This window comes from Opisthocomus hoazin, chromosome 15 (genome assembly GCF_030867145.1).
Source record: "Opisthocomus hoazin isolate bOpiHoa1 chromosome 15, bOpiHoa1.hap1, whole genome shotgun sequence".
Classification (NCBI taxonomy): domain Eukaryota; kingdom Metazoa; phylum Chordata; class Aves; order Opisthocomiformes; family Opisthocomidae; genus Opisthocomus; species Opisthocomus hoazin.
Genome location: NC_134428.1, coordinates 21,852,725 through 21,876,590, shown reverse-complemented (window position 1 = coordinate 21,876,590; position 23,866 = coordinate 21,852,725). Strand labels below are relative to the sequence as shown.

The following is a 23,866-nucleotide window of genomic DNA, read 5'->3' as shown; positions in this document are numbered from 1 at the left end:
AACTCTGCCTGTATTTTCCAGCTGATCATTGGTGGGGTACAACAAGGTGCACCACCAGCGGCGACAGAAAAAAGAGAATGTAAAATCTGGAAAAGACGAACCACCAGGCAGAAGGAGCTGCTTTCCTGTGCTCAGGCACAGCCCGGTGTTCAGAGTGGATCTTACCCCCTGAAACATTTATGCACGGTGGCTGGGTAGCTTCAAAGCTCCTATCAATATCGAGCAAGAGCTCTGTTGAGACGTAACGGGATCAGCTTTGTGCATCTGCCCCTCCTCTGAAGCACCGCTGCTGCGATACAGCTGGAGGAATCGCAGAGGGCTCGTACATCTCAACCGAGCGCAGAGACCACGGCAAAGCCTTGGCCGCAGTATCCAAGCACACATTTTCCTTCTGTTCCCACTAATGTTCCCACCAATAAGAGCCCCATCCCATACAGCACACAAACATATAGCCAGTCATTTCCATATCTCATGCCTTCTCTAAAACCTCTAGTTTAAGCACGCAAAAGCTTTCATTCCTCCCCCCCCAATAGTCTGCATAGCCGATGCTAAAGGCAATTAAATATCAAAGTAGTAGCTGCCTAAGACATACAAGGGAGAGATGGGTAAGTGCAGCTCGTAACTGTTAGTTGCTGCAATTAGTTTCAAAAGGTTTGTACCGCTCTGATCTGTGACACCACACAGCAAACACACATCCTTCTTGATCCTGCCTGCCACACAACCAGCCTCTCCTCCTCTAAAGCTCCTTTTTAATGGTCTCTGAAGAACAAGCCTCAAACGCCTTGTGAACCAGCGTTTGAAAAGGGCACTGCATCCATCATCCCACTTCTTTGCTGGGATTGCTGCTTCGATACCATTTCATGCCCATTTTCCAGCATGGAGGGTGATGGACAGAGCTGAGAAATTTTTCTCAGAGTTTTCCAAAAGTCTGAGCAAAGCAGCTTTTTACAGCTTTGCAAAATTTCCCTTCCACTCTTACCCATGATTTGACTCTTTCAGAGTTATGTGCTGTTTGATTATTTTAAGAATGCAAAGCTTCAGGTGCCTTGACACGTAAGTAATATTACAACAAAACCCCACCAGCATTTAATAATAATTCCAGAAGGAACTCGGCAAGTTTATCTCCTAGAAAAACGCTCCTCTGCACCAGCTGCCAGCCTCGGGAAGCCAAGATCCGACTCCCTCCAAAGACCTTCTCAAACAGGTGGTTTTTGCAGAATATCCCCAGATTTGGACAACTTCACAGCCAGTGGGTGCAGAGAATGGCTCCAGAGCCTTGGCATCGCTGCAGGGAATGTCCTGCTCGCACTGCCCTGCCTATTTTTGCACGGGGCTCCAATGAGAGTGCCTCTGGTGACCGCAGATGTGGCAACATGGCAGAGCATGGCAGCAACAGCTCGGGCAGGCTGGTCCTCAGCTGCAGACGCAACCAACTAACTTTACCTGCAGACCAAAAGATCCCCCAAACCCCGGTTTTCTCTGTCCTTATCAAGAATCAAGGTGTTGCACTTTGGACCAGCCTACATCTCCAAACATTATGCTGCAGCTCTGTAGTCCAACGTTAAGGTAAACGTGCCTGGGAAGCTGAGGGATGGTGCAGGTGTCCAGAAGAAAAGTCTCTACATCCTAAGCAGAGGCAAGTGGTCATGATTCACTCACCAGAAGCAGCACCTGAAGGTGTGGACTCCTCTAGCTATCGTGGATGTGCTCCCTCCATCAAAGGCACAACACTACCACTGCCCTTGCCATGTCTTCTGGCTCCTTCCCCAATCCACCATCACTCTTACTGACTTGGACACACTCAGCCACCCCTCAAAGAAACAAGCCCCTGCTGAAAAGATGGATCACATCAAAGGACAAAAAACCCCACAAACTTCTAGTGGGTCCTTACTGGTCTTTCTGACGTCCCCACAGACATATAGAAACGTAATGACAACTAAAAGGCTGGATGCTCTAAGAAGAAATGCTGAGAAGAAGCTGCATTCAAAAGATGGAGCACTGGAACAGGTTGACCAGGGAGGTTGTGGAGTCTCCTTCTCTGGAGATATTCCAGACCTGCCTGGACGCAGTCCTGTGCAGCCTGCTCTGGGTGACCCTGCTTCGGCAGGGGGTTGGACTGGGTGACCCACAGAGGGCCCTTCCAACCCCCACCATTCTGTGATTCTGTGACTGACACACGACTTCACAGGTATAGTAATACTGACCCAGCCACTTGATTTCTGTCCATCGCTAGCATAAAAATATTCACCCACAAAACTAATATAATTTCTGTACCAAAGCCAAGTTCCTCTGAGACTGCCAGAAGTCAACATAATAAAGAGGAGAAATATTGGGAACACTTTTAGATGGGCTGCTGCCATTTGAAACACAGTGTCACTCGGACTCGCCATGAACAGAAAGCGGGAATTTAAAACAATACCACCTGTTGATCATCTGTCCGCTAATTAGTTCATTACACCAACTGAAAGAGAACACTAATGTGGTGTGAACAAGGCCAGCGCCTTTCAGAAGCGACTTTCATGAAACATATATAGCTGCCCTAACTTCAGCCTTTCACCACCATTAGCACTGATGCTGGAGCTGGCAACCTATTTGTTAGTGTCGATACGACGTGTTTTCTTTGTGTTTCCTTCAGAACAGGCAGGAACTGACTATTCCGTCCATGTTTCTAAAGTATCTTCCAAGGTCTGCTCCGAACAAGCTACTAACAACCACTCACAGTAGCAAGGAATTCTCTAAATTGCCATCTCACATCCATCTCTGCCTTGATGAAAATCAAGGAGCAGCAAGATAAACCTGTTTTGCATGAAAATACAGACAGCTTGTACTAGAGGATTACTTTTTAGTGTTTTTTAAACTATTGAGTAAATAGAAATGCTACAGGGCTTTTTGCTTTGTTTTCGGTTTTCTCCCTTCAGTGCGACAGTGGCTTTGTTACCTTGGAAACCTCCATAGGCTGGGGCGCGATTGGGTGTGCGGTGACATTACAGACTGTCAACCATAGGTGCATGGATGCCTACGAAGCAATAAATACAGAAAATGAGAGGCTATTTAAGTGTTTTACTGACAGCACAAAAAGCACAAGTGCTGTTCAGAGGCAAGTCAGTGACCAGAGATGGCTAGCTTAGTCAACGGGAAATTTGAAAATAGGTCCAATTATCTTTTTTGTTTTTAAGTGACTGCATAAGAAACAATCTTATGAGATGGTTTCTAAAAATGTAGATGGTAGTGCTTTCTTCTGGTTGACATGAAATGAATATGCTGCAGAAGAGACATGGTAACCTAGCAGGGAAACAGATTTCTCCTTGCTTATTCAATGTGTTGCCTGCAGCTGGTTTCCACATGGTGCCCAACTTGTCAAAATCATTGGAGAACTTTATCAGAAACAAGTTAAATCATATTTCCTATTAAGCATTAAGTGGAAATTTATAATATCTTCCTACAGAGCTGAGAAAACCAAAGTCAGACAGACTGCAGAGAGCAGCTGGGAAGATCAGAGCACGGCCAGCACCCAGCACTGACCGCGGATGTGTGCCGCCTGGGAGAACACCGTCTCCTGAAAACAGTTTTTGGGAGAGCACAAGGACACGTGAGAACAGACAAACACACACCACCCTCCCTCCTGTAAAACTGCTCTTCCGTGGCTGGACGACATCGCAGAGATATCATTACATTTCTGTACAGGGTGAACACCAAATTTCTTCAGATTATCTGTCCAGAGCCTCGTCCACTTGACTCATTATCTAAAAGCCTATTATTATTAATCATTTAGAAATTACACTTCTAGCACTCTCTCGCTCCATACCTGCCAATTAAACTACTTCAACCTTATTAACAGTCCTGGTGCTTGGCTTTCATGATACGGAGTAAGTTAACCACTTGATTTATGAATATTAAGAGTACTGCTTGGTCTGCTTGATTTTCTCTTTGTTTCTCTCTTGCTCTCCTCATCAGGAGGGAGCTCGGAGGCAGGCTCCCAGGCAGCTGTGCTGTAAGTGCAGTCAGTCAGCCTGAGAGTTTCTCACAGAATTCTTCGTGTTCCCTAAAACCCATGAGACCCAGAGCCAGTGAGCTTCCTTCTTATCCACATAAAATCTTGACACCTCAGGCAACCGGGGTAAGACTAAGCAGCAATAAGATGACATGTGGGTTGAAAGCAAAAGCACAGTTTTTGGCCATGCCTGCCCTTACGTGCACCGTATTAAGTGGAATTTGAGATCCACGCAGTGAGAAAAACAGCAGCAGGACCCCCTTTGCTGCAAAGGACCAAACCTGTGTAGAGCTCTTCTATGGAAAGATGTCTTTAACTCTTCATATAATGGGGAGCATTTCTGCCTGCTAAGAGATGGACATTCTGAAATCCTCAGAAAACAGAGCTTGTCTGTTAAGATCTCCTTTGAGAATAGAAGCAAAAAGAACAGAAAAGACAAACAGGAAGCGCTAATGGGTACACAAATACTTGAAAATAGAGTGGTCCAACATCTACAGCCACCTCTGCCCCAACCATCCTCACCTCCTGTCTGCGCCAGCCAACGTCAACAAGCATTTTCAGGCTGATCAAAAGGCAGCATCTCCTATAGCTGCCTCTACTGGGAGCGTATTAACATTTCATGCCTAAAAGCACTCCCCACCATGAAAAAAACCCAAGCATCAAAGGCATTATACAGAAGGGCTGCATATCTAAGCCCCAAGGAAAAACAGGAGGCACATTTTGTTCACATACTCACAAGCACACACAGACTCACAAAAACACTAGAATCTCAACTGAGACCTTCAGGCTTGACTGCAATACACAGTAAATAAATAATATTCATAATAGCCTGAGAAAAAGAAACAAAAATCACTTTCTTCTGTGTTGCACAAACAGTGCATACAGAAGGCAGTAATGACACCCTGCAAGTAGACTTCTGCACGTTACCAAGAAATGCCACATGGGGCATTGAAATTAATGTCAAAAGGTGCCAGCGCTAAATTCATGATCATGCTCAGGAAACTAGTTTAATGACAAGTTTAATGCTGGGTTGTTACAGTGACATGACCAAAGCACTATGGGTTTAATCTGGAGGGTAACGCTTCCGCGTTGCATAGACAGCGGCTTGAGCTGCACCAAGGCAAGCTGCCTGCACAACGGGTCGGCCATGGGGCAGCAGAAAGCAGCAGGCTGTCTGTGGTAATTAGCAGGAGGTGAGAGCTAGGTAGCCAGGAAAAGCAGCTGTAGCTGCAGGTGCAGAAAAGCTACAGATGAAACCTGTCATCTTCTTTCACTGCTTGCTGCCCTTGATTTATTCTTGCTAGAAGGGTCAGGTTTGGAGTGGTTTGGCCCACTGCTCACTTCTTGCTCTGTCAGTTCAGATTCGTCAGGATCTCAGCTGACCACACACGATTTTGAGAGACAGAATTACCTTTCTGGACATCCTTTGAAGTCTGTCTGTTCACCCTGGCCACTGTTGGACTTCTACAGACAACAAATACTTTCTTTCTTCTTAAAGGGGGTATAAGACTCCAGATGGAGCACTGTCAGATGGAGAATGCCGGCATACGCCCACCTTCATTAGAGAACAGATCTGAAGGCAACCCGAGCAGAAGGCTCCTCCTGAGCTAGACTAAGGCTGCGGGCTGGGGTGTTCGGAAACCTGAACGTTGGGCTCTCACAGCCACGGCCACGTGCTCCCTGGTAGGCTACTCATTCCCCACTTATTCCCTCTGTAACAGAGGCAGCAGTTACTGCCACTCAAGATCACTCTTCTGAATCTTGGTATTCGCTGTAGCTGTCTAAAAAAGCCACTGTGAAAACTTCAAACCATATCCCATACTTCAGTCAGCGCAACAATTCAAAGTGTGTCCTGCCTTCAGCCTCACCCAGACGGCAGCTGCAGCCAGCTGGTTATGCTGCAGCGTATATACATTTTCCCAAAAGCGCTCCAAGCTTGCAGCCCACAGGCAGCAGGGGATGTGCAGACCCTTCCCGCACACACTGGCTGACTGACTGCACTCGTCGTTCTATGTAACACTGGAAAACTGTGAATATCTGCCAAGGCCAGGTCTGGAATCTGGCCTGGCTGGGTCCTGCTTGTCATTCTTTCCTTTGACATTTTAATTTTAAGAAGTGATGCAAACAGCCCCGTGAGTCGGACATTTTAAAGTCCCCACAAGACAGTGACAATACAGTATAATGCAGGTACGGGATTGGGACTTTGAAGACTTGCCAGAATTGAGTGGGGAAATGAATGTCTGCAAGGCAAAGGGAAACCCTTACCTCTGACTCCGACACTTCTAAGGGCTTCTCATTCAGGCCCAAGCCCTCGGTCAGCACAGCTCCATTGTACTTGTTACAGATATCCTCATCAGAGTAGTGCAGCCCCCCCGGGCTTGGGCGAGGAGGAGATCTAGGAAAGGCAAAGGGTGAGTGTATGGGATGTTGTCGTTTCTCTGAAATAACGGAATTAAATCATGCTTAGAAGCCAGAATTACAGCCTGAGGCAGTGACTTGGGCATTGAAGTCCTCCCTAGATCCTCCAGACAACAGTCTCTCCCCTTTGCCTATTCAACAGTCGCTTGAAGCTAGATAAAAAGCCATTTCCAAGAGCATGGTGTTCCCAGCTTCTTACCTGGTTCCATTCTTCTTTGAGAAGGTGCTCTTGATGTTCAGGTGTCTGCTGTTGAGCTCCAGCGCAGTGAAGCCTCCGTTATCCAGGGTGACCGACTCTTCCACATTGGAGATGGTTTTACCTGGAGCCAGGCAATGAAAGATTCAGCTAAAACAAAGGCACTTTTCCCCCCAAATACAACTGCAAGAGCTAACTTTTCCTTCTTTGTGTCTTATGACATCATTAATTATTTGCAAATCTCTTTACTATTCTTACTGGCAAATGAGAACAATCAGAGTGGAGGAGAGGAGGTCAGGAGAGTGAACTGGCAGAAGGAGCCAAAGGAGGGGAAAAGACGAGTCATGAAAGGATGCATTTCATAAGTATCTAAAATAGCGCAGATGAACTGTGCTCCAAAAGTGCTTATTCTTGTCTTTTGACTATAAATAGAAACCAGGTGATTAATTCAGATGGCCATTGACGATGTCCTAAATCAAGTGTTCTGAATCCCATTCATGCTGACTGAAGCAAAGAAAGAGAAAATAAAACCAGGAAAGGCAGAAAAAGAGGAAAAGGAGAAAAAAAAAGCAGGAAAGAAAGCAAGAGACAGGGTAAGTGAATAGCAAATAGGAAAAAGATGTCAGAGCGGTAATGAGGATGAGATACAGATGTGAGAAATCACTGGACAATGTAAGGCAGGGAAAAGGACAGGGGACTGGCAGAAGAGGGAAAATTCAGCAAAGTATATTATTTCTTGTGATCAAATATAGCCAAAGCTTATTCTCTCCCATCCTCATTCTTTGTAATCCCAAAGGTGCAAGCTCAGCTCATGTCCTGGGGAGAAGGACTGGTTGCCACTTTGCAGCAGACAGGTATTTTATCCTTGGCTTCAATTTCAGTGCTACGTTTAGACTCAGCGTGAACACGGCTACCTGACAGCACAGGTCAGACCTGTCTTTTCATGTCTGTCCCCCAAACACAGAGCAAAACTAAGAAGAGGAGAGATGTCCTATGAGCTATGCATACAAATACGTCATACTATTACCTTGGTAAAATGCCACGGTATTCATACATCTCGTCTCTCACGGGACTGAAATCTGATTTTCTAACACTTGTTAGAAGTTAGAAGAAAAGATCTTCACTTTGGGACTGAATTACTAAATACTTCCTGGAAGACTCCTTCGTTACATTAATCCCTAAGAACGGGCAGCGCAATGACCCATCCAGCTGATCCTACTCATTAATGTGCCCTTTTTGGCAGCTCCTGGCATCAGAGCAATTTCTTGCTGGAGGAGGCTATCAGAGAAATACACGTGTGAACAACCCTTCCAGGACTTTATTATATCAGCAGAGGAAAGGTAAAAACAACATTCAGAGCTCAAGAACTAGACGTTTTGAAAGCGAACTATTTTAATATTCCTAGTTATATATCTCCTGTTTCCTTTCAGGAAGGAGACTGGTAAAAATCATAACTAAAGGAAAATTCAAAGCTTGATGCCCACGGTGCCTTAAAGTCTAACAGGTCCAGATAACCAAGACTGTTTGGCCCCCGGCCCAGCAACTGCAGCTTGGCTTTGGGAATGAATGCGAGATGCAGGGCACTCTATTTAATATACTGGAGTTGTGGTTTAGTCCTCATATATACAGACCTAGAATATCTGCACTGGGTACAGCCACGGAAAAGCAGAATCTTCCTCCTTTTCAGCATGATGACAAAGCTAAATGAAGTCTCAGTTTATTCATTTTTTGTGATCTTCTGCCAAACATTTGACCCAGACTCCTTGGTTTTTGCTACAGTCCCTGGGACTTCCAGATGCCATCCTATCCAAGCCCATGGCTGCTTAGTGTCCAAAATCTGGTAAGATCAGGCACTCTTTGCCCAGTATGACTATGGGCAAAAGCTATTTCTACCAAACCAGACAGCAAAAAGATCTGAGTCCTCTGCCAAACCAAATCCCTACAAAGAGAGCCCACGCTGATGAAATCAGGGGTTCAAAGGGAAGATATTTCCAGTTCTCACAGCTCTTGAGAGTGTGTGTACAGCACAGAGCTGATGTCTTACCTGTACTGCAGTTCCTGTACTTCTTGCTCTGGCCATGCAGGACCAATGCAAACACCACCAGGAGGATGAGGATCAGGCTTGAGAGTGCCATCACCAGCAGAAACCACCACTCCTCGTAGAAAGGGGCTTCTGTTTGCGCTGAAAGAGCAAAAAAACAAAACAAAAAAACAATTCCTCTTTATGATCCTGCAAAACTTTCTCTTCTTCCCTGCACTGAACGATGCATCTATAATAGTGTTCAGGAGAGCGAGGTGTTCAAAGGAGGTAACATCGTCTACTGGGCAATCAGACTTTGAAAGGGCTTGATGACACTTCTAAGATGGCAAGAACAGGAGCCTATCATGGCTCCAACATCTCCGCAAGCATCTTTCACACACCCAGAGCAGCACTCCAGAATCCCTTAGCTAAGAAGAAGTTATCAGCAAGTGAAGAGAGAACGGTTTCTTCCCACAGCTCCGCACACCTACATTTCTTGACCACTGCAGTATGCTTAGTACTCCCGAGGTCAAAGGAACCACCAATATATCTGTCATGATTATGCCAGTTTTTAAGAGGCTTGCCTCGCCAAAATGTTGCTCAGTGGCTCTTTGAAAAATACAGCTAGTGCCAGGGAACAAAGTACACTTGGTTCAGTGTCTTTCAGCACCTCCATTAACTCCAGCTTCCAACATTCACTGCTACTCTATATTGTTTCCCCATCAGTTTAGCCAAGCCTGATGTGCAGCACATGGCTATCAGTTCAGTTGCCTGGATTTTGTGCGATCTCAAGTCATTTCACCCCATTTGACCTCAATTGGAGACGCAAAATGATACTAACTTCTCATTTCTAGAGTTATCTTGCCAGTTTTGGTTTAAAGTAATAACTATTGTTATTTTCTTGCGGTGATATTCTCTTTGTCAGCATCCCTCAGCTTTGTGGAAAAAATGCTGCTGCTGGAGCACGAGCCAGCAGCTGTATATAATTTCCCTAGTCCCTAAGGTAGAAAAACACCTGGTAGGAATGGGCGATGCCAGGAAACTAACTCCAACCAAACCCGAACCCAGGCGCTCTCTTTCCCTCACTACCCTGAGCCCTGGACCCAAACACAAGTCTGTTGTAAGGCTGATGATATGAGCTCAAATTTGTTCCAGATCACTGGGTATTCTGCAGCAGTGAAAAGCAGCCACGATCTTTCTTTGCTAGGAGGCCAGTCCAGGCCGATAAAGTCCTAAAGGCAAACGGCACAAGCCATGCTGGGCTGAGCAGATTCACTGCAATTTATTCCTCCCTGTGCTAGGTGAAGTGGCCAGCCTAAAATGCTTTATACTTTTACGACTGCGAATCTCAACGGAAACCTCTTGCTTCTATGCAGCAATTTGAGATGAACACTGAAGCATCAAAAGGAGGTGAATTAAACAGTTCTGTTCAAGTGGAGAACCTAAAAACAAGCAGTTTATTTATAAAAAGCATCAGAAGGAGCTGCATGCCCAGCTTCAGAGGAATATTGTCTTCCAGGAAAGGAAAGACTGACATGATTACTGACCCTTTACATTGTGCTATAACCTCTGTGAAATCGCAGATAGGAAAAACACTGACTCTTGGTGTTTGAAGTGGGTTGTCTGTGCCCTTGTCCTGAAGGAGAAAAGCAAGGGTAGCACTCACACTGAAATCCATAGAGAGCTCTCTCAGGCTAAGTGGTTAATTGTGTAAGGACAAACGCAGCCGTGATGGCGATAGCAGCATTTACTACTCTTGCCTGCTGGATAACTGTTGAATGGTGTTTATGCTTTTCACTGGAGGAGCAAAGAGATAAAAGCCACTCCAGATACTGGAGCATTGCCAGGTTCTTGGGACTCTCCAGAATTTTGAATCACAAAGCTGCTTTATCAGGTTGTTTTTATTCCTCTTGTCTGTCTTTGCTGACACAGCAAGGATGAAGCCTATTGCTCAAAAGCAAGCTGGAGTACAGCTGTCTCTGCGAGGGTAAAAGGAGATGTGAGCAAAGCTGCCAGGAGGGCAAGCTCTCCCACTTCACAACAGGCCACTGAACTCCAGCTGCCCAGATGTGGCAAGCTGAGAGGAATTTGCTTTTTGAGGTACTGAAGTTCCTTCAGAAAATCAGAGTGTCGGGTTGCTCAAAGGGGTTTTGGAAGCACGTTTAGGCCATCGCCCTGTTTACTGGGAATAAGCACAAGAGAGCAGGGACGGTGGGAAGAGCCTGAGAGCACCACCAACGAGCTGTTCTGATGAAGGGGGGCTGGAGGCATCACACCGCATTCGAACTGCCAGCACAGAGGACACCAGGAATAATTCTGTGAAATTACACTTTTATGTTTTTCAGAGCTGAATGCAAAATAACACCGAAAATGTTTATCACACAACCTTGGGGAAAAAAAAAAAAAAGGAAGCAGAATAAACAAAACCATGGACCAGGAGAGGAAAGAAGAAAATGCAAATGAACTGTAGACTGTGTAGATTAGTCTTAGGGCAAAAGATCTTACACAGAAACAGTCATGAAATTCCTGAGAAGGTTGTTTGTCAAACTTAAAAATGGCACACTTGCATTTTTCCTCTTGAGAGTAAAGCATACTGTAATAACAAGCCTTGATTCACCACTATATTACTCTTGTTTTAGCCTAAAACAACTGAAAACAAGCTGCCCTTAATTATTTGTTGCAACTACAGAATCCATGTTGGTTTTTTTCCCCCTCCCAAGCCAAGAAATTCCATCAGAAAAGACAGAAAAAAATTCCATGGTTACCTGATACTGCCACCGAGGGAACACTTGGTTCTCCATAGCCAAACTCATTGACAGCCACCACCCGAAACTCATAGGTCACACCCTGTTTGAGTTTGTCCAGGCCGACTGTATAGGAGGTGGCACTGCGCGGGATGTCCTTCACAAACATATCCCACAGTCCTTCATCTAGAAAAACAAGGAGAGAAACGACATGAACTACGTGGCTTGGCACTTCCTTCTGCTCGCTGAAAAAATTACCATTAATGGTGTGTTTTGACCACAGGCAGTGAATGTGCTTACCTGAAGGCTGCTTGGTGATACACACAAGTGTCAGAATGCCCTGCCGGACCCCATCCACACAGGCATTTATAACTGATGGGGGCCTTAAAACAGCCCAGATGGAAGTGGTCTCCTCTAAAACCTGCAGCAGCACCCACAGCGACCTGAGCTGGCCAGAGCAGCTCCAGCCATCTGGGTCCCTCCTGATCAGGTAAGGTCACCACATTAGCATGCCTGGTATTTGACAGAGCAAGTAAACTTCAAGCTACCTGCTAAAGGACATGGATGTGTTGGAACTGGTCCAGAGGAGGGCCACAAAGATTATCAGAGGGCTGGAGTACCTCTCCTACGAGGACAGGCTGAGGGAGTCGGGACTGTTCAGCCTGGAGGAGAGAAGGCTCCGGGGTGACCTTACAGCAGCCTTCCAGTACCTGAAGGGGGCCTACAGGGAAGGATGGAGAGGGGCTTTTCACAAGGGTGTGTAGTGATAGGACAAGGGGGAATGGCTCTAAACTAAAAGAGGGCAGATTTAGATCAGATATTAGGAAGAAATTCTTCACCATGAGGGTGGTGAGGCACTGGCACAGGTTACCCAGAGAAGCTGTGGATGACCCTTCCCTGGAAGTGTTCAAGGCCAGGCTGGATAGAACTCTGCGCAACCTGGTCCAGCGGAAGATGTCCCTGCTCATAGCAGGGGTTTGGAACTAGATGATCTTTAAGGTCCCTTCCAACCCTTACAATTCTGTGATTCTATAAATGAGTGAGTCCTCACTGCACAGGTTTTACCTGCCTTTTCCATTGCAAAATGGACTTCACTACCAAAGCGCGTAGGCTAGGCTTTGCAAACTAATGTAAGGCATGGGTCTTGGCGGACATTACTATGGTCTTGCATGAACTGGTGCCTGGTGGACTGGTGTCACTGGGGCACTGCTTGCTTCACAATATCAACAGTGAAATGTCCTTCGCATGTGCTGGCCTGCAGCGTGGCACAGCCCGCAGAGCGAGACAGCTGGCACCGCACTGCTGTGCCACGCATTTTTAAACAGGAATGAGTTTTTGTTTGTATTATAAATGTCTCCAAGTTTCTGGAAACACAATGACATTCTGATGAGAGTGTTGTGGTAGGGTGATCTCAGTTCTCAGCAGCCACGCTGTCATTGATCCTGATGCACATCCTGACCAGGCACTGTTCTGGTCCCTGATCCATACACATAATCTTCTATTCACTTGACTACAATGGAAAGAACTTTCAACAAGACGGATGCTGTTACCAGTAAGAACAAAACCAACTATAATTAAAATGCCAGTCAATAATTTTGAGTGCAGAAATCAAACATTAATCTAAATGGACTGCTTTTCAGTAACAACTGGTGCCCAGCACTTTTGCTGACAAAATGGAGTTATTGTCTACGCATGGGGCCAAACTCTCAGCTAGCCTAAGCCAGCGTAGCTCTTCTAGACCTGACCTCACAAGTATCCCACTGGGCTTCTGCTTTCAGTTATCAAAGCTGTTCCAGCACCAGCTATTTTTCTCTGCATGTCCCACAGCAATGGGACTACGGTGATAACCTCTGCATAGATACGACTCCAGCGCAGGAGCTGCCTGCTTTGAAAGCAAGCCCTCTGCACTGTCGGAGTCGAGCATCAGCACGGCTTCTGTAGCTTGAGGTGTTATCAAGGTAACAACAAAGCAGGAGCCGGCAGCACCATCCTCAGCGACTTGTTCTGCTGCTGCAATGCAAGGTCGGAATCTGTTCTCATTTGTTTTGCCTTTACCTGACTGTAAACTAATGGAAGTCACCACAGCGATTCCAGAACTGTGCTCGTGTAACAGAGCAAAATCTGGCCCTCAGCCTACTTCTGTGCAGCAGGGAATAGCAGCAGAGATGGACTAATTAACGTGGCAGGTGCGTCTCCATGTGAATGTTTTAACTTTGGCATCAGTAAATATTGGCTCAGTAATTTGCACTGTGCTGCACGTCTAGCAACACACACAATGACTAACAACCCCCAAACTACATCTTTTCTGATCATGGGGATTGGCAGTCTCAGTGGATGCAAAAAGCAGGCTGAAATGTATTGTTCCGGCTACATCTGAGAAATACTGAAGAACAATAAAAACAGGTAATTTTTCTGTCATGCTTAAAATTCAGACCAATACATTATTCACCAGCATGATCAGAGTATAATGAAGTTATCATAATGTACCATTGTTATGTATTAGCTGGATATTACAATGGCTATAAAACAAGAGATAAAATATTGACTTCCCTTTTACAGGGCAATAGAAGGCAAGATTATTTCTACCACGTAAACTTACAATGTAATAAAAAGGGAGCTTGGGATTTAGTTTCTCTGAAGAGGGTGGAGTGAGGGATGCATTTTCAAAGTTAGATTGTTGCAACCACCAATACACTAGGAAGATGCATCTCAGACTATAAAATATTGCCATAATTGCTAGAATTGCCTGAGCTTTCATAAACACATTTGTAAACAGCAATAAGAGAATTTGAGCCCATTGTGAATTGTCTGAAAAGCAATTTGTTAGTATTGAAAGCCACTTAAATGGGGAAAGAAAAGGCAACAATAAAAATGAATGTTGAACACTCCTTGCAACGAACACAACTGTTCACACATGCACTTTCTCACTCCTTTTCCCAAACCTATCAGGGTGCACAGTGCAGAATATCCAGCAAGACCAAGAAGTGTAAACTTAACCACTTTGTAAAGCTTGCAATAAGTCAAGAAAACTATCCTTGAGAAGCCAACACTGCATTTCCACCTCTCTGTCCCCTTGGCTACGGTGGCGATGGTGTGGGGCAGCAAAGGCTGCTGGTGGGTGTTTCTTTGGGGGGGATTCCTGTCTCACAGGGACTCAGAGATGCTCCGGCTGGTGGCCGCATCTTCTCTGGCCCATATCCCTTGGATTCATTGAAAGAATCTCTGCCCAAATATTTTTTCTGAGGTAGGGAACAGGGCTTGACCAAGATGTGACCCAGCACGTGATCCTTGGGATCCCAGAGAGGTGCTGATCAGTGGTCAGGAATCTGCGGGGGGCAGCCTGGAAAGGGGGACATCCTTACGTCTGCCCTGTTGCCGACCCCAAGCCAATGCTATAAGCAGGATAGTCTGGGGCTTCCCAAGCCCTGGCCAACAAGATTTTTAATTCCAGACCCTCAATTAGTTTATCTTCTCTCCATCTGGAATACTCAGGCCCCTCTTTGTAGACAGAGATGGCAATCAGATATATCCAAACTGAAAAAGCATTTTATTTTAGTGGTGAACTTTGAGATGAAATATTGAACACGCACTGGCGAATTCATTCACTGCATCTCTTCCCCCATCTCTCAAAACTAGGTTTGCTCTAGAATGTTAGAAGTTCAGCTGAAAGAGAGGTCACTGTGAAAGCAAAGATTGGCCTTTAAGTTCACTAGAAAATCATTAGTACACTGTACACGGTGTTTTCCACTCAGTTTACGGAGGAAAGACGCACATGCCATGGCTGGGATATTAACTGGGTATTAACTCATAGAGACCGCCGAGAAAAGCAAAGTTTGCAACACCAGACTCCCACAGAGGTGCAAGGCTCAGCAGCCCCAGCCCCCTCCCGGCTGACGCCTGCGAGCGGCAGCACAGCTGGCAGCAGGGATGCACGGGTGCTGCTCGCAAATGCTGTTCCTTCAGCACCATCTGCCCCTTTCTTCATTTCGTATTGCCTTTCCCTGGGCACTCGGGTTCTTCAAGAAGGCCTAAAGGCCTGATGGAAAAGGGAGGGTTCCTCAAAAAAAAAAAAAAAAAGAGTTTTTCTTTGCTTCCTATCAACTCTTCACCTTATTTCCTGCCAACGTCAGATTTGATCTTTATCTCCCAGCCTTGATTTCTCCATCCAATCTGGGAGTAAGGCACGTGCACGGGGAGCAGATCTGAATGTCAGGGGAAGGTGAAACCACCTCCGACCTAACACGATATCCAGCCTGCCCCGGCCCCCCTCCCTGCCTTAGACGGCACCCACCGGCCAGCCGGGCTTCACAGCCATTTAATCGGGGTCTCCATGCTGAATAAAACCGTCAGTCAGTAACGAAGGCTCCTGGCTCTGCTAACTCAGGCCACTAACAAACAACTGCTGCTCTGCGGCTGGGGAGATGGAAAGCTGTCAGTTATTTGGGTCTTAAACACCAGCCTTCCCCTCTTGGAGTAAGAGGAGAGCTGTGCCGTAAAACTTTCTCCTAATTACACATTAGGAGGTTTATGAAGGGAGAAGCAGCCGAGACATAAGGACCGGCTCAATGCGGGCAGTGTTCCTCCTACAGAGGACAAAATTAAAATGTGGATGTATTTGTCAGAGGCAAAGGGCTGGATTATCATGCAAACTAGCGAAAGGATGAGAATGGGAAGTGAAGGCTGACAAACTGTCAGCCTCAGCATGTCGTTTGCGAGCAGAAGCGAACCAAAGGCCCCATGGCAGACGCCGGCAATGCAGCTGCACCCTTCACTTTGAATTTACTGACTTCTGCTGGTTTGTGTCCATGTTTGACACTGCACTCCCTCATTTGGTTAAAAATAAATAGAAAAGGAAGAAAACATAAAAACATTACTCAAGACACCAGAAAAGAAACTAAAGCGAGATCTGCCCTCGGGATGTGGGAAGCAAACACCAGCATTTCTGGGAAGGACACTCCCCACTCCAAGTAGATGGGTTCTTCCCCAAAACATCTGCTGCCTTCATGGAACTGATCATCTCGGTGAGCAAAAGAAAACACTTTCCTGAGTTGTCTGTGTCCTAAGCTCATGATTTGTGGCTGATCTATGATTTAACTGGCCTGTTCATGCCAGCCAGAGTGCTAGAAATATTATTACTGGAAGCATGTTAAGATGCAATCCTCTCCCACTAGGCTTAAGTCATCCCCTGCTTGGGAAAAGCAAACAAACAGAACCTGAAACAAATCATGGGGAGAGGAAGCAGAAGAGGAAATCTACATCAGCTTGTCCTGGGTCAGAGGCTTTTCCTGAGGCGACACAAGCCGTGAAGCAGATTGACCGAACACCTACCTGGCTGCCCTGCAGCTCAGGATGACTGCAGGAGGCAAATACATACATGAAGGCATCGTGCTTGGCTGGTACGTCCCCAAATGCACTCCTGGCAGCATGGAGCCCTCGGGCTACACCTGCTTTGTAGATAGGGGATAAGTGGGAAGGCGAGTCTGTGTGAGACTGCTTGGTCATTTACAGGCCACACACCCACCATTGCAGCACAGTCCAGAGAGAGGAGCCTTGGATGTGACATGGGGTTGGGAAATACGGGTGAAACCAGCTTCTCCACTCCCTCCAGCAGCACTGGGAACCTTAACATCGTTGTGCCATTTCTGTTGTTTCCTCTGTACATAAAAACTGAGGACATGATCTAATACCCATCCCTTAGCCAGCCTAGCTGATGTCTGGGGAGTGCTTACGATGGCAGTGGCAGAGGCTGCTTAATTGCATTTCTTGTAATGCACAAGGAGCTAAACTGGAATCCATTTCTCTGGGGGCAGAGAAGTTGAAGGAAAAGAAAAACTCTTCTGTTTCTGTAACGTCTTCCTCTAGCACAGATCACTCTCAAAAAAATCTTGGTTCGCCTGCTCCATCCCCGTGTCTGAGTATATTCAAAATGCAGAGGAGGCAGTCAGCCTGGTCACCTTCCATAAATCCAGGAGAGAAATGGGGAGATCAAATGAACAATCTCAGCTGCCTGCTGCCACCATTGCTAAACCCAGCAGGGCAGCTGGAGCCCTGGGAGACACAGCAGGGCACCGAAAAATTCCAGGGGAAGTGACAAAAGGGGGTTTGCCATTTCTGACAGAAAGCCACCCTCCTACTCTGACGGAAGAGTCTTGGCAGGGAGCTACAGCAGGGAAAATGAGATGATACAGCATTTAACGTTTGGGGTAATGATGCCTATAATAGATGACACTTGAGATGTGAAACACTAAGGTAGTGGTATTGCATTTAAATATTGGCAACAAGCTAAAGCTTTTCATCTGTCTGTTCAATGTCCCTTTTTTTGATCTCAGAAGGATGAATATCTTTTCCTTCCTTGATTTTATGTGAAGGGCACAAGTCAACTGCTCTTCTCTTGGACAACAACTCCTTAAAAACAAAGGTTGCTCCAATCTACGCTTTACTGCCCATATAAATCAACATGCAGAAGCAAATTCTTAGAATTATATTAAAACAGAAGCTGCTCTGAATGACCAGCCCTGACGGGAGGAATTAGTTCCCTGCTTTTGTTAAGCTCATAATTCAGATTTCAAACTCCTCTGTGCAGAGATGAGGAAGAAAAGCGGCACAGAAAGGAAACCAACGCTTGGGTGAAATAAGTAAACGTTCCAATTAGTCTGTCTCCTCTCCTGGATCCCATTTCACGCTTCCTACAGCTGCAACCAGAATGAAGGATGAGAATCCAGCACACAAATGCCCAGTTCATTTGCTACAGCAGCATGAATAGGATTAAAATAATCTGAAGAGGAATTAAATGCTTCAACAGTCATGTTGCAAGAGCAGGAGAATAAGACCTCTTCTGTGTGTTTCCAGCACCAGTGGAGTGGGGCCAGCAGGAGTGACCCAGGGTTAATGCAGCTCAGACCTGCCTTGGAGGGACTATTTACTTCCTACTCCAAGAGAGCAGGCCACAAATCCTACATCCTTAGCCATGAACTCTAAAATGCTCATTCACATCCAGCGGTGAGACAAGCCCAGGAACATCGGATGACTTTGCCATGTCACCACCCACACAAGTTGGGCTTCCAGCTTGCAGACAATCTGTACGCAGGCTGTGGGTTTCCCTTTAAGATACTCTTACTCAAAAAACCCTGTTTGGGGAAAAATAAGCTGGTAAGTGAACTTCAATGAACAGTTTTGGTTTAACTCGCTATCTAAATGATGCTGCTCAAGCAAGACAGGGTATTTTTTACCTTTAAAGAAATAAGGGCAGATGTCCATAAGCTGATGTAAGGGAAATAGAAGCACAATGGTGTCATGCCCCTAATTAAAAAACCCCCTTGACTGAGAAACTCCAGTGCTTTGAGAAGGTACATGTTGTCCTTCACCTTGTTTTGAAAACAATTGTCAAGTGAAATGACAGAAATTAGGAAGAAGTTTTAGGTCACAGCAGAGCCTTATCACAGAGCAAATTCCACCAGACGCAAGCACGGAAATCTGCATCTTCCGTGATGACCACAGAAATGCAGGCAATCATTTTGTTACGGGTCTGGTTAAACATAATTAGAATCACTGCGTTTAAATGCAACCTTACATTCAAGATGCATACAAGAAACAGTTAGGATCCTTCATACAATCAAACAGATCGGCATTTATTTAATCAATATATAATCAAGCAACGTGCAAGCACCTAGAAGTAAAAAAAGAAAGAACAAGCAGCCAACATGGATATGTCAAGTATAAATCATGTCTAATTTCCTTCTGTGACAGGGTAGCAGACCTTGTCAATAGAGGAGAAAGAGCCGACATCATCTATCCTGACTTCAGTAAAGCTTTTGACATTGTGACATTCACACACGGCCTACGTGAAACAAGTCTCTGGTAGATGCATCACCAGCTGGAAAACTCTACTTGGCGAATCGTTGTCAACATTCGCTGTCACAGTGGAGGGAAATAATCAAGCGAGATTACACAGAGGTCTGCCAGCGTTCGCTGCATTTTGTTAATGACTCGGTTTCAGAAAGTTGGCGCTTATTGAATTTGCGAGGGGTACGAAGCTGAGAGAGGCTGCAAAGAGGCCGGAGAATACGCCTGCATTTCAAACGACAAACTGGGGAAATACTCTGGAAAAAGCACAGAGCAGCTTCAATAAGATGCAAATCCCAGGAGCAAAGGAGCTCTGAGACAGCACCAAGAAAAACTGCCGTAATGAGGGGATTTCTTCCCCCCACAACACCCTCCCTGCAGAACAAATAGGGAAAGTGATGTGTACGTGGTGCTGAAGTCCTGGGCCTGTTATTAACTGTGAAACTGTAATTAGCTGACGTATTCTGCTGCAGAATAGGACAGATTTCCATCTGTGGTCCTCAAAATACAATTTGCAAGTACTTACTGGTCTTTGCGCATGAAGGATACTGTAAGCATTTAAGTGAGTTTTAATTATTAACTATATTAGCTCATCAGTTGGATGATTTATCAGTGTAGTAGTACAGAGCACTCCGGGTAATTTTCTGCGACTGCTCCTAAACAGGAGAAAATTTGCTATAGCACATAATAAACCAGCAATGGTTTAATACTGGCTGGCAACAGCATTCTCTCACAAAATCCCATGACCTTACTGGGACAACAAACAGCCTCTCCACTGCAGGATGGGTTTCAGCATGGACTGAAGGCAGGCAACTCGTGACACCAAGCTCTCCGTGTTTCCCACGGCTTACCAGAGGGTCGTGCCTCTATAATGTACCCAGTCGTGGGTTTTTCTCCTGAATCTCCCTCAGTCCATTGGAGCGTCAGCCCAGAAGCGGATTTTGTCACCAGAATTTCCTGAGGGGAGCCGGGAGACCCTGAAGGATGAAATAAGAAGAGCAAACAGTAGTGGTATTACAGACAGATGGCAGTATTCATTTCTTCTACTGATATAGGGGAAAAAATAATTCTAGAAGTATTGGTCAACATATCCGTAACATAAACCAGCTCACCGGGTGATTGATTTTCACTAGTTTGAGTACCAGCAGCTACATGTCAATGACTGGGTTTTGCCTGTACCTGTGTTAAGACGGAGAGAGAAAAACCACCCTTGTTTTAGCTATTAGCATATCAGCAGCATTTGCACATTGCCACTGCTATTTCTGACTCCAGAGGCGAAAGCACCCTCCGAGTGTCAGGGGGAGGTTGATGGTGATGGCCGCCTGCCCATGTGCTCGGGAAGATGCCACAGCCGCGCTGGGACTCCTGCTTGACACTGTCTGCGGTGGGCCATGAGAGTCAGGCTGCGGATCCGCCATGCTGCTGGCCCAGATCATGGCTACGGGGGGTACGGAGATAACATGGAAGCTTGCTGGCACCCAGAGGGGTGGGACTGCCACGTGTGGCTCTGATGGAGGGAGCAAATATTTCCCTGAGCTGGAAAAGCAGCAAAAATCAGAACTGTGACCATTGCACCAATGCTCTGCGGTTTACCGGACAGGCTGGTATCACTGGACGGCACTTACCTTATTAGATTACCTGTTTACTAAAATCACCGATCAAATAAGAACACCAACCCTTTTGGTACAGACACTGAACCAAGCAGGGAATGCTGACGCTCGGTTTGTTGCTCCTCTTGACACCCCAGGAAATTTGCAGACCTCTCCCTCGGCACAATCCAAAGCGTCAGGAGAGAGTAATTGTAAATTCTTTCTGGTTTTACATCCAGGAACCCCTTCTGGTTTCGGCAGAGTTATTCCAGTTCTGACTCCACCACAGAGCAGTATAGTCAGAATTATGCACCGCGCTGTCATGCTGCAGCTTTGAAATCCCTGGCTTAGCCCATTTGTGTCATGATTTATTCACACTGTTTTGCTTATTCACATCAAACTTCTAGATTTCAGGAAAAAAGGAAACATGTTTTTCATGGGCAGTTTTGAAACCCACTGGATCATGTCCTGCGCTCCTGTGACTCAATTTCTCCTTGGCTTGGAAATTCATGTTAAGCCCTGAGTGCACTATTCCCCGCTGTTGGACCATGTTTGTACAACTGATCTGGCGTGCGACATGGTTTGATGGCTCCACTTACCTTCTGCTGGCCCAGCTGTGACGTTGGCTTGCAGTTCAGGTCCATAGGCGATGGTTCGGGCTTGCACTCTGAATAAATAGGTCATGCCCTTGGTTAGATCTCGGACCTTCAACCAGCGTTGCCAGTTCCCTTTAATGTCCACAGTCACCACCTTACTCACCCCTGGAACAGCCACACAGATAAATAAAAAAAATACGAGCAAGTTGCAGTGCAAAAAAAGAAATCAAGTGGAGCTTATTACATCTAGATAGTAAGTAAAATTATCTAACAGTTTGCTAAGAAAGTATTTCTTACAATTAGCAGGAGTTTAAGTAGTGATAATAGCCAATTTTCAGCACTGATAAGTATAATTAGAGTTTAAGCTTGATAAGTGGGTACTGACAAGAAAAAAACCTTACAACACAACTGGGAAATTACCAAGAGACTACACGCAACTTCACTAATTACTCTGGGAAGAAAAGAGGAGGTAAACGAAGAAGACTGCATGTTGCAGGCTGCTTCCTAAGCAAGCATTTCGCCACTGCTTCTCTGCCAAGTAACCTGCAACACTGCCTGGAGGAGGAGACGAGGGCCAGGTTTTTCCTCTCATCTCGTCCTACCATTTCGACCATTACCAAGTGAGTCAGGAATGAGGGATGTCTGTCTCACCGGTAACTCCTGGGTATAAACGTCACCGCAATGGGGGGTGCAATGAAAGCACTATTAGCTCAGACAAGGCTGAAGTCATAACTTGATTTCACTCTCTAAGAATTTTTCTTACATAGATGAATTAAAATCAGCGCTGTTTCCTTCACCAAGGTTCATAGCTAGCTTCACGTTCAGGTTCTCAGTGCTGCATAAAGGGCAGGGCAGCAATGAGTACTTTGAAAACAAACAAACAAAAATCTAGTTTTTAGTGAAATTTTCTAAAAGTATGTCAATGGAAAGAATTTGACTTCTAACACATTTTACAGAACAGAAAGTTCGAATTCAGAGTCCTTTTGGCATTTTTCTGGTACTGTGGATGTACATCACACATTTCAAACCTAGAAGCTAGGAAGTGGGAAAATGTTTTTCCCACTAGAGAAGGCTGCTTGTTAATTTATCTTTCCAGAAAAATGCTGAAGGAAGATGGTTTTCAATCCAGATGCTTATTTTATGCAAAGCAAGATGATGCTTTCAGTTTTTATCAGTTAAATAAAGAACAACGTCCAAGTGATTTCTGTTCAAAGTTTTCTCCCAGATACAATTTATAACCTGGGGAATCTCTCCTTGGTTAACGAGGAAGCAGTAAAAGCGCTCTCTCCTTCCCTAGGTGTACTATTTTCATTTCTCTGAGACAAATCAGGAAGCATTTGTCATTTTGAAGTTATATTCGAAAAAAAAAAAAAAAAAGAACTGTTAAAAAAGGCTCCGGGGCAACTTTGTTGTCTATTATTGTGTAAAACATAACACTGCAGAGCTTAAACAATAAAAGGTCAAACAGGGAGAAGGCTGCGCTAAAGAACGGATCGCTGTCAGAAAGCTTTGCAGAACGTGCAGGTTTTGGGCGGTGGCTTGTGGGTGGGAAGGGCAGGAGGTGTCACAACAGCGAGGGTGCTCAGCTGGAAATCATGACGGGTGTAAAGCCAAAAGATGCAGGACTAAAGCTCCTGGGGGTCTGGTCCATACATGTTGTTGCACTGTAGTGCTGGCATGGAGGAATGGGAGCCCTGGGGCTGGATGGACCCCCCGCGACGGTGGGATCTGGCAGCTGCCGGCCCCGCGAGCCTCGCTGCCTGCATCCAGCACCGTCACCTGCTCCGTCTTCAAAGGGCTTTGGCTCTACCTTGCTCTCTAAATAAAGGAGCACGGCTTTTCTATCGGAAGAAAATGATGGCATCAAGGGAGGGATTGTTTACCATGGGAGGAGAATTAAAAATGTTGGCACAAGAGCTAATGGGTATAAACAGGAAAATAAATTTAGGCAAAAATTTAGAATCTGAGGAAAAGCCCTCCATAACGTCCCTGCTCACAACAGAAATCTTCTCCAGGGGAAGGAGAGACAAACCAGAGTCAGAGATGGCACAGGTAGAGGCAGGGAAGAAAAGCAAACAAAGCTTCTGAGGATGTTCAGTCAAATGTACGCAGAGAAAACACGATCTGACACTTCCATATTTTCAGGGGAAAAAACTGTATTCTTTAACTTTGTGTAGGAATGAATAAAAGGCAGGAAACGCCTAAACAGCCCGAACCTCCTGCATACCCTGTGCACATTTCTTGGGCAGAATTAGAAATGCTTTCTGCGTTAGCTCTTTGTGCTCAGACCTGCCAGCCGTAAAGGCTGAAAGTGCTTTTACCCTTGTGTTTTCATTCCTGAATATGACTTCCTCAGTACATGAGACACGTATTCAGACAATATAGATCTTCATTCCTTACAGAAGAAGCAAATACGAGTGATTGATACCCTTATTTCTTTGGAAAAGAGTTTAAAATGGATTGGCAATGG

The 23,866-nt window shown here is 45.6% G+C and overlaps 1 protein-coding gene across 2 annotated transcripts in view; it reads right to left on the bottom strand.

Annotated features, from left to right (window-relative positions):
• The window catches only part of SDK1 (sidekick cell adhesion molecule 1), a 429,398-nt gene that overhangs the window by 6,909 nt on the left and 398,623 nt on the right, over nucleotides 1-23,866 (bottom strand). For both annotated transcript variants that reach the window (XM_075436492.1, XM_075436493.1), the window contains 6 exons: nucleotides 21,400-21,561; nucleotides 20,063-20,188; nucleotides 11,391-11,555; nucleotides 8,650-8,787; nucleotides 6,609-6,729; nucleotides 6,257-6,386 (listed from right to left, as the gene is read on the bottom strand). In XM_075436492.1, coding sequence (XP_075292607.1) covers nucleotides 6,257-6,386; nucleotides 6,609-6,729; nucleotides 8,650-8,787; nucleotides 11,391-11,555; nucleotides 20,063-20,188; nucleotides 21,400-21,561 — 842 coding nt within the window. The remainder of the gene's footprint in view (nucleotides 1-6,256; nucleotides 6,387-6,608; nucleotides 6,730-8,649; nucleotides 8,788-11,390; nucleotides 11,556-20,062; nucleotides 20,189-21,399; nucleotides 21,562-23,866) is intronic.